The 11,480-nt window shown below is 41.8% G+C and overlaps 1 protein-coding gene across 1 annotated transcript in view; it reads right to left on the minus strand.

Moving 5' to 3' along the window:
• LOC137648911 (glucosidase 2 subunit beta-like) overlaps positions 1-9,668 on the minus strand; it is a 110,469-nt gene extending 100,801 nt beyond the window's left edge. The window contains exon 1 of the mRNA XM_068382098.1: positions 9,494-9,668. Coding sequence (XP_068238199.1) covers positions 9,494-9,590 — 97 coding nt within the window. The 5' untranslated portion in view covers positions 9,591-9,668. The remainder of the gene's footprint in view (positions 1-9,493) is intronic.
• Between the last annotated feature and the right edge of the window lie 1,812 nt (positions 9,669-11,480).

Genomic DNA, 11,480 nt, shown 5'->3' on the forward strand with positions numbered 1-11,480 from the left:
CCTGATGTAGTAAGAAACTGAGTTCTTAGACATTGGAAGAGAAGGCTTCTTGATAGCACACCATAAGGCTTCTGATTGTCCTCGTAAAGGTTTTGACCTTTTTAGATAGTACCTAAGAGCTCTAACTGGGCAAAGTACTCTCTCCAGTTCGTTCCCCACCAAGTTGGACAGGCTTGGGATCTCGAACGACTTAGGCCAAGGACGTGAAGGAAGCTCGTTTTTAGCAAAAAACCGAGCTGCAAGGAACATGTAGCCGTTTCAGATGTGAAAACTATGTTCCTGCTGAAGGCGTGGATCTCACTTACTCTTTTAGCTGTTGCCAAGCACACGAGGAAAAGAGTTTTTAATGTGAGGTCCTTAAAAGAGGCTGATTGGAGAGGTTCAAATCTTGATGACATAAGGAACCTTAGGACCACGTCTAGATTCCAGCCTGGAGTGGACAACCGACGTTCCTTTGAGGTCTCAAAAGACCTAAGGAGGTCCTGTAGATCTTTGTTGGTGGAAAGATCCAAGCCTCTGTGGCGGAAAACCGCTGCCAACATACTTCTGTAACCCTTGATCGTAGGAGCTGAAAGGGATCTTACGTTCCTTAGATGTAACAGGAAGTCAGCAATCTGGGTTACAGTGGTACTGGTTGAGGAAATTGCATTGGCCTTGCACCAGCTTCGGAAGACTTCCCATTTAGACTGATAGACTCTGAGAGTGGATGTCCTCCTTGCTCTGGCAATCGCTCTGGCTGCCTCCTTCGAAAAGCCTCTAGCTCTTGAGAGTCTTTCGATAGTCTGAAGGCAGTCAGACGAAGAGCGTGGAGGTTTGGGTGTACCTTCTTTACGTGAGGTTGACGTAGAAGGTCCACTCTTAGAGGAAGAGTCCTGGGAATGTCGACCAGCCATTGCAGTACCTCTGTGAACCATTCTCTCGCGGGCCAGAGGGGAGCAACCAACGTCAGCCGTGTCCCTTTGTGAGAGGCGAACTTCTGAAGTACCCTGTTGACAATCTTGAACGGCGGGAATGCATACAGGTCGAGATGGGACCAATCCAGCAGAAAAGCATCCACGTGAACTGCTGCTGGGTCTGGAATCGGAGAACAAAACAAACGGGAGCCTCTAGGTCATCGAGGTAGCGAACAGATCTATGGTTGGCTGACCCCACAGGGCCCAAAGTCTGCTGCAAACATTCTTGTGAAGGGTCCACTCTGTGGGGATGACCTGACCCTTCCGGCTGAGGCGATCTGCCATGACATTCATATCGCCCTGAATGAACCTCGTTACCAGCGTGAGCTTTCGATCTTTTGACCAGATGAGGAGGTCCCTTGCGATCTAGAACAACTTCCTCGAATGAGTCCCTCCCTGCTTGGAGATGTAAGCCAAGGCTGTGGTGTTGTCGGAGTCCACCTCCACCACCTTGTTTAGCTGGAGGGACTTGAAGTTTATCAAGGCCAGATGAACCGCCAACAACTCCTTGCAATTGATGTGAAGTGTCCTTTGCTCCTGATTCCATGTTCCCGAGCATTCCTGTCCGTCCAATGTCGCACCCCAGCCCGTGTCTGATGCGTCCGAGAAGAGACGGCGGTCGGGGTTCTGAACAGCCAAAGGTAGACCTTCCTTGAGAAGAAAGCTGTTCTTCCACCACGTTAGAGTAGACCTCATCTCTTCGGAAACAGGAACTGAGACCGTCTCTAGCGTCATGTCCTTTATCCAGTGAGCAGCTAGATGATACTGAAGGGGGCGGAGGTGGAGTCTCCCTAACTCGATGAACAGGGCCAGCGATGAAAGTGTCCCTGTTAGACTCATCCACTGCCTGACTGAGCATCGGTTCCTTCTCAGCATGCTCTGGATGCATTCTAGGGCTTGGTTGATCCTTGGGGCCGACGGAAAAGCCCGAAAAACTCGACTCTGAATCTCCATACCCAGGTAGACAATGGTCTGGGATGGGATGAGCTGGGACTTCTCTAAATTGACCAGGAGGCCCAGTTCCTTGGTCAGATCCATAGTCCATCTGAGATTCTCCAGACAGCGACGACTTGTGGGAGCTCTTAAAAGCCAGTCGTCTGACGGAGCCGGACACAAGATCATGGTACTGCTGCACAGTCTGTGAACTGTCAACCATGGGGAAGCGAGGAAGTACAGCGACAACCCGAAACTGTCTAGACTGTCTGGGTAGTACAGACAACTCCTTATCGGGTTGCTGAGGTTGCCGCACTGCGTCACAACAAGTCACCTCTGCTGGTTGTTGAACGTCTTCCCAGTGACACACTGACTCCGTAAAAAAAAAAAAAATCCTCTATCAAGGACTAAGCTTGGACTGCATGTCTTGCAACAAAGCTCAAGGTCTATGGGAGCAGGTGTGGCAACAGACGGGGTTAGCGACTGAAGCGGAACCATTTACCCTCCCTGGAAGCATGTTATGCTTAAATAAAAGTCCATAGGAGGCTAAGCAGCTTAAGGCTCCTCTCCAAATGACAGAGTCCTCAAGGGAATATCAGAAGGAGGGAGAACAGCACTTTCTCATCTACAGGAACCATATCCGAGAAAAGCTAAGTTCTCTCAGTGAGGGTTTCACTGGTGCAAAAGCAGCAGACCAGAAGGCAACGTTATGAAACTGCTTGACAGTCTGTGAACTGTCAAAAACTGAACTGTCAACCACAACAGGAGCTTGAGGACATACAGCACTGGTGTATAAGTAGCAGACCAGAAGGCAACGTCATGTAACTGCATGACAGTTTGTGAGTTGGCAACAACCAAAGATGTGTGGGGAAGCCTCAACTCCTGCCTGACTAGTTTGCTGCTGGCGAGTGGCGGTAACCACAGTGTGTTGCGGAGGCTGACACACCGTGTCAAAACACGGCAGCTTGTGGTAGCTCCCGCACGGCAACGGAGTGCTCTGTGTGTGGGAGTCATCATACATCTGGCAGGGTTGACTGTGGATGGGTGGAGGAGCTCTCACAACAAGAGTGTGAGAGCATGAAGCCATGCCGGGCGCACAACCGTGGGAGGTGTAGGCCCACGGGTGCATCGTCAACCTTCTCCGCAGTCGGAGTGTGGGAGCTGGCAACAACAAAAGCAGAGTGCTGGTGCGTGGGAGGGGCTGCGGTGGGTTGAGGAGCATGCGGTATGGTATGCAGAGCATGCTGTAAGGTATGCAGAGCATGCTGTAAGGAATGCAGAGCATGCTGTAAGGTATGCAGAGCATGCTGTAAGGTATGCAGAGCATGCGGTATGGTATGCAGAGCATGAGGTAAGGCATGCGGCTCATGCTGCATGGTATGCGGCTCATGCTGCATGGTATGCGGAGCATGCTGCATGGGCTGAGGAGAATGCCGCATAGTGCTGGAACCCGGCAACTCCTGATGCGGCAGCTCACGCATGTTAGCAGATGGTGCAGCAAGAACATGCGTCTGGCAGTGAGGACTGCACATCGGTGGAGGAGCTCTCACAGGTGTGGTGTGGGAGCAGGCAGCCGCAGTATCTGCTGAGCGCACAACCTCGGCGGGTTGTAGGTAAACAGGCTGCATTGTCAACCTTCCAGCATGATACTCCTGCATGAAGGAGCAAGCTGAGACTGTATAGTCTGCAGCATGGACCACTAGGGTCTATGAAAGACAACAACAAACGGAGCTACTGTCCGTTGTGACTAAGGGTCTAAAACAGCTGGTGCGGCAACAGACGGAGTTACTGCCTGTTGCGGTACCACCTAGCCTCTCTTAGGAGGTGTGCAGTTGTCGTACTGCAGCGAGTCCGAACTGACCCAGTGGCTACACCTAGGCCGTTGGACTTGCGCGGAAGGGACCGACTTGCACTTAAAAGCTGCAAGATTTGGTCCATGGTTTCTGCGAGAAACCTCTTCCGCAGACGAGGAATAAATGGGCTCTCTCGTCTTTGTGTGGGTGGGGTGATCACGTCGGCAACGTGTGTAGATACACCCGAAACCACAGAGGGAAACGTCTGTTCGTCGATCAAGGCCTGAGGAACCCATAAGTCCTTCGACATTACTTCTCCCCTGGGCTTGGGAGCTTGTAAGAGGTATCGGACTAGGTGAACAACTGGCACGAACAGACGAACCCTCGAACGCAACACTGTAACACTTTGCGCATATCACTTTATCACTTTTGATTTTCTGTTTGCACTTATTTCACTGAACTCGAAACTTTAAGTGGTTTGTACCTGAAACACGCAATCCTATCCTTCATTAAAAGGTAGTAATTGCGAAAACAGTATTACAATGTAACAGAAAAACATAATGAAAGATAAAGAATTCAGTGGCTGGAAAAGAGACTAAACACTAGATCAAATAAACTACGTTTAAAATCTCTCACCGCATAAAGCCTGGGAACAAGAATAAAACTCTAGAAACGTTTTACCTTCTTCCCCTCTATCGACTAGGGAGAAGAGCAAAAAAAACGAGAACAACGTTACCCGCTTGAACGAAACGTTTATCCTCCTCTCTCTCCCTCCGTCTCTATCTCTCTCTCTCTAGACTTAGAACCTGAGAGATGAGCCCAATTATATATATCGTTAAAACATATTATTTGTTAAAGGAAAAAAACTGAAAGGTTTCCCAAATAAAAAGTTCCTTTATTAGAATTAAAACCATTTAAGCTAAGAAAGAATGAACGAAACGCTAGAATCGGTTTACTCTTACTGCAACGTGAAACCGTGAATACTCTCTCTCTATCGTAACGATAGAGCGCAAGTTGAACGTTCTGAACGTCAACAACTGCGGAGACTAAACAAAACGTTAGTTCAACTTTGAAAACAGTACGAGACTTATCAAAGAAATTCTTTCAAAAACATAAAATTAAAATAGCATAAATTCTTAACAGGAAAAACGATATGACGAGCTCAATGTTAATTAACTTCGGTTCCAAGTAAGGACCGCCTACTATTAGGAAAGGTCGCATATTTTTTTTTTTTTTTTTTTTTTTTCAAGGAAAGTTAATCGAAGAGGCCTATAAATGGCGGAGAGATATAAAATAAAAAGTGAAAGAGAGTCTATACTCTCTTCGACACCAACACTTCCGTCTAAGGGAAGGGTCGGCCATTTAAAAGTGAAAGAGAGTCCATACTCTCTTCGTCACCATAATAAATTCAAATTAATTCCAAAAGCTTGCTAAGCTAAAGATAAAGCTTCCTGAATAGCGAAGGCTAAACTCTAGAGCAAATACATCACCAAATCGTGAACAATAACTCCAGAATCAACAGCGTATCCAAGTAGGTCTAGCCGGAGGCACGACAGAGGAAAAATTGAGTTCTTGTTGACAAGAAGTAGTTGAGTACCTGCTCACAGATGGCGCTGTTGTGTACACCCCCACCTGTATAGCGATCGCTGGCGTATCCCGACCGTAGATTTCTGTCGGGCAACAGAGTTGACAGCTACATGATCATCGGGTAAGATTAATATTGAAAATCATTAGTTGAAGGTGTCTGGTTTCAGTTCTAGTTCCATCAGAATAGATGCTCACCAGAACGTCAGCTGGACAAGCCCAACCCCCCACTGTGGTGTCCTACTAAAGCAGTAGCCTCCCGAGTAAACAGCTTAAACTAACTCACGGTCCCAGGCGGGGATCGATCTGCTGCCATGCGAATGCTAGGCAAACATGGTACCACTGTACTAGCCAGTAGGATAGTTCTGTAATTCCACTACACTATATGGAATAGTTTTTCTATAAGCTTATGTCTCAACATCTGTGTAAGACAATTTGCAATAAACCAACAATTTTATATAAGTTGTCATTTTCTATCAAAAGTGAAAAAGAGTTAAAAAAAAAATCATTGATGGCCTATCTCATCATAGTACCAGGCTCCCAACAATAGGTAAAGAATATAACCATAACACCAAGTAAATAATAGAACTAACAACACTTGGAAATAAAAAAATTTTGGTAAACAGTTTTTCTTGCACACTTTATTTACTTCAATGGAAAAATTTCAAATTCCTGTGCTATTCATTCATCTAATGAAAAGCTTTATAAAATCAAAACTTCACAAAGATGCATGTAAAACCATTCATGGCCACCAGAGAGACCCTGTGGGAGGCAGAGTGTTTGCGTAAACCAGGCGAAGCTAGAATTTACCTTGCTCAAATCACTCATGTAGACCTTGTTCAAGCATTTATATAAAGCGTAAACTGGTCTGAATAACGTATTATTTTATGAACAATTTTCACAGGTAGGATATGAGTATCATTCTATATGAACTGAAGCAGATGAATTTCTTTAAAACTTGCCCATCAGGATATTTTTGTATTCTGAATTAAAAAACTGAATTATACAAAATGAGGAACAATAATAAAAACAAGTACTGTACTGTACTACAATGTCATGAAGCCCTCTGCTATATGTTATCTAATCATCCATTCATCTATGATATTTGCTGATGTGGGATAACACCATGCGTTGATAATAAACTCAACTGGTTTCAAGTTGCAACAATGATTAAAGAATCCTCATTAAAAGGCATTAGTACAGCCAAGAATATTCTACGAAAATGTCAACTTCTGATACTAATGTCATTAAACCGATGTAAGCCTAGGCTATTTTAGTTGACTAAATTCCTACAGCAGCTAATTACAGTGCTGTATTCAAATAATGATAACTTATGTGATTCTTCCTTATAAATTACGCTTGTCAAGTTATTAATTAGCAGGATATCTACTGATGTTTGTGCTATAACTTCGATAATTTTGAAAGTCCCTGATACTTCACCAGCAACCCAGCCGCTCCTAAAATGTCACTCAACCTCTGCACTAGAGGGAGCACTTGTAACCCTCTTTCGATGCTTAGATTCCTTACATGTGTTCTGTGATTCTATATAATTAATATACTGCATACTGTACTTGTTTAGCATGATCTAGGTTACCTTTACACTCATCATATCTATCTTCTTTTAAGTACATCTTAAGGGTCAAAGGTTTTCTTGAAAAGCTTCAATACACAAATAAAGCAAAAATACAGTATTTACCATTTCACCTCACGCACATAGAACTCTTTAGGTATTTTAGGGTGCATGTAGTTGGTTGGGACTGACAAAATTTTTACTGTCAAACTGATTTGGGTGTATGTACGATAGCGGCCACCTGTAAGTATTATTATCATGTCTAACTTAGAATACGGCAGTGTAAGGGGGTCCTAGGGGGCATTAACCCCATTTAGGTAAGCAGGTATGGACACGACTTGTAGGATGGGTAAGGACACGGCTTGTAGGTTAGGTTAGGGGGAAAAGTTTAGGTTAGTTGATGTCCATTTTTAATAAATGCGTGAGGAACTGGCCGCTGATATACAGAGGCTCCAACTGATTTTCTTTATGGGAAAATGTAGAGGAGTGTATTTATGATAGCAGCTACCTGTACTGTATGTATGATGCCTGACTTTGAATACGACAGTCTAAAGGGGATCACAGGGGGAAGGTAATAAGGTAAGGACACAGCTTGTATGTTAGGTTAGGGTGAAGTTTAGGTTAGTTGGTGTCCATTTTATATGCCTGCTAGAGGAACTGGCCGCTGATATACAAAAGCTCCAAATATAGTTTGAAAATACAGGTTCGAGACTCTGTCTTAAGGAAAGCTAAGGATTCAAGAGGTCTATGGGGAGGGAAGCCAGGGGGCATAGCACTCCCCAGTAGGTAAACATGTAAGGATATGGCTCCTAGGTTAGGTTAGGTGGTATTCTTGTGTTTGTCTCCCCTATAAAATATGGTTTTTCAGTCGTAACTTTTGACATTTTACAACAAAGGCTTCAGTATTTTTCTAACACATCTTGTTTTAACCCATTGACTTCCCATATAATTTTTCCACTGTTTAGAAAAATCTTTTAATTATGTAATCTCCCTTGCTAATGAAACCCAATAGCACTGCAGAATTACATTTTTGGGGTTCTATTATTAAAATACTAAATCTTGGTTAACGTCTAGGAGAGGGCCGCATGAAGATATCACTGATATTCAATATATTTTTACTAGAATATGTAGGAATGTATGTATATAATGGTATACCAGTGAGATAATTTAGTGAAAATCAATAATAGTCGAAATATCGACGATCAAACTCACGCTACTCTTGTCTTCCTCCCAGATTTTTCTAAGTCTGTTGTTATTGTTGACTGTGTCTTATTTTTGCTCAAATGAGCCCTGTAACCACTATAATCCGCAGACAAACTAGTCCACTATGACGTCTTCACATTTGGCCAATCACAGTGCGACAATACATTTTCTTTCCCAATGACGTCTTCACGTTTGGCCAATCACAGTGCGACAATACATTTTCTTACCTATCACAGTGCGACAATACATTTTCTTACCCAGCCATTTTATTTCGTTCCTAGACATCGAGGCCGTAGCAAGCACGTCATCTGATATTGCACAAGAAGTTGAAATTCCATCTTCTTGTCCTGACTGTTTCCTAAGTTACAATGAATTTGTTCTTACTTATTCGGGGTTATATTGAAAAACTAGTGGATTTATGCCAGAGACACAATTTAATTTTACAAAATAAAAATTGTCCTGCATGTCAGGGAACCTTCGCAACGGCTTCACGTTTTCCTCAAAGCAGCAGCACATCTTTATCAACCAACAGGTTAAGGTAAGCTTCATTAATTTATGGAGTACTGTATATTATAATGGTGATAGTATAACGATGTATACAGCAGTACCATCACTTTGGATTTGGTTTGAAGGATGTGTTAGGTAGTGTCCTTAAGGGGGGGTCGCAGGGGGGGCGGAGCCCCCCCGGTAGGGATACAGGGATATTAGGCTAGGTTAGGTGGGTGTATTACGTTCGGTGGTGCCCTGAAAATCACTGTGGCCTTAAGGGGGGGTCCAAGCCCCCCCCCCCCCCCCCGGTAGGCCTAGGTAGGGGTACAGGCCCCCCAGGGTAGGTTAGTTGGTTGTATTAGGTTAGGTAGTGCCCCGAAAAATCACTTTTCTCCTCCTCCCCCCACCCAAAAACCCCGCTTCCCACTGGGGTCCCCCATAATTGTAGTAGTAGGTTTATGCTTCCATTTTGTGTGTAAGAGTTAAGTCTTAGTTTCTTTTTTATTCATTTCCTCCTGTTTCTATGCACTGTGCAACAATAATCTGGTTGTTTTTTGCCGTTTTTCGTCGTTAATACTTGAAAAACGGGTACGGCCTTCTCCTAGACATTTACCCTAAATCTTTTCTTTCACAAAAAGGCGAGATTCCAGGAAAATTGCATGAAAATAATTCATTTAGAAATAAACACGATAGTTATTATTATTCTACCTAAAAACTCATACTGAGGTTGTCGTGAATATTAACCTAAAGACCCATAATATAAGGTTAAATCGTAAATATCAACCTAAAGACTCATACTATGAGGTTAAATCGTAAATATTAACCTAAAGACTCACACTATGAGGTTAAGTCGTAAATATCTACCTACATAAAAACAATGACCAAACCGGTGTGATCTACTTTAGGGTCGATTTCCTATTCGGCGGTTAGGCTGCCGTAAATAAAAGCCAAATTCCCATTCAACTTACTGGAAAGGGGGACACCTCTTGGTCTTAAAACTTCGGCCGCTTTCACGACACCCCCGTGGCTCACGTAAAACAGGCAAAAGGAGAATAGGAGTCGCATTGTGGCCTAAATAACCCTCAGGACCACGAGAAAGCGTTGGCCATCAGCTGGTTTGTGTTTACGTTGCGTTGGGTAACTGCCATTGGCCATACGCATAGAAAACGGGCGTCGTTTTCTTTTAATTCTATTTAGTGGGGTACTACACTAAAATCTGTTCTTTTTATATTATATGATTCATACCTAATTTACTACATCTTAAATCTTTAAATAGATAATTTTCTATACGATAAGGTAAAACATGTTTTTATTGGGTACTACACTAAAATTTTCCCTTTTTATATTATATATTTTATACCTATTTCACTGCATCCCAAAACTTTAAATAAATATTTTTTATATGACAAGGTAAAAGAGAATTTTATGGGGGGTACTTACTTTTACTTACTTTTACTTTTGGTGGTTTATTTCTCGCCCTCCACCAAACACTAAAGGTCTGTTCAGGCGAGCCTTGGTGTGTGAAAAAAAAATAATTTCTTTCCAATTAATATTTTGCTCTGTATCGTTATCAGTTATTTCGCTAGCATTTGTATTCAGGCTTAATAGTTTTCAGATCACTATTATAACACTTTCTAAAAAGATAAGTCTTCAGGTTTTTCTTGAAAGCTGCCACATTATTGCTATTCTTGACATCGAGTGGAAGGTCGTTAAAGAGTCTCGGTGCAGCATAACTGAACGTTCTTCCTCCTATTGCATGATTCACACTAATTTCGAATAGTCTATGTGGGTCATCAGCATGTCTAACTCTTACAGCGGCGCTGGTAGCTTGAGGGTAGGGGACCAAGCAATCACGAAGATATTTAGGCTTATCACTTGTAAGTGCTTTGTGAGTCAACAAGCAAATTTTAAATTCAATTCTAGCCTTAACAGGTAACAAATGTAGATCCATCAATGCAGGAGTTATTCTCTCCCTTAGTTTAATGCCTTTTATCAGTCTAGCCGCCCGGTTTTGCACATTTTGAAGCTTTCTTAGTAGTGTATTGGGCAATTTGTAGTACAGAGAATTGCAATAATCAAGCCTTAATATTACATGACTCATCACTAAAATTTTTGTACTGCCCTCTGTTAAATATTTTCTAATAAATGCTATGTTTCTCAGGTGATAGTTACACACTTTCACTGTGTTCACAATTTGGTCCCTCATTGACAAATTACAGTCTATCAGTACACCCAAATTTTTCACAACAGGCACAATCCCAACATCAGCATCACCAATTTTTATACTTTGAATTAACTGGTAATTTTTCAAAGCCACCTTTGTGCCAAAGAACATACATTCTGTTTTATCATCATTTAATTTGAGCTTTTTCCTCTGCATCCATGTTTTTATTTCAGTCATTATCTCATCAATTTTCTTCTCTGTATCTTGTGTTGTTGAAATTGAGAGGTAAAACTGAGTAATATCTGCATATAGATTTAGTTTAAAACCCACTTTTTGTTTTTTCAAGTTTCCTTTTTTTATATTATATATTTTATACCTAATTCACTGCATATCAAATCTTTAAATAGATAATTTTCAATATGAATTAAAATAGAGATTTTCATGAGGCACTACACTGAAATTTGCCCTTTTTTATATCAGATAATTCGTATCTATTTCACTGCATCGCAAACTTTTTGATAAATAATATTCTATACGACACGGGAATACAGATATCTATAGGGAACTAAACTTGAATTTTATCTTTTTATACTATATAATTCATATTTGATTTAATGCATCAGAAACCTTTAAAATTTATAATTTTCTATAAGGGAAAGTATTGATTTTTATAAGGTATTACAATAAAATTTTATTTTTTTTTATACAATATTATTTATAACTAATTCACTGCATTGCAAATCCTTAGATAAATAATTTTACATAAAACATGGTAAAACATATTTTAATGT

The sequence above is a fragment of the Palaemon carinicauda genome, chromosome 10 (genome assembly GCF_036898095.1).
Source record: "Palaemon carinicauda isolate YSFRI2023 chromosome 10, ASM3689809v2, whole genome shotgun sequence".
NCBI lineage: Eukaryota > Metazoa > Arthropoda > Malacostraca > Decapoda > Palaemonidae > Palaemon > Palaemon carinicauda.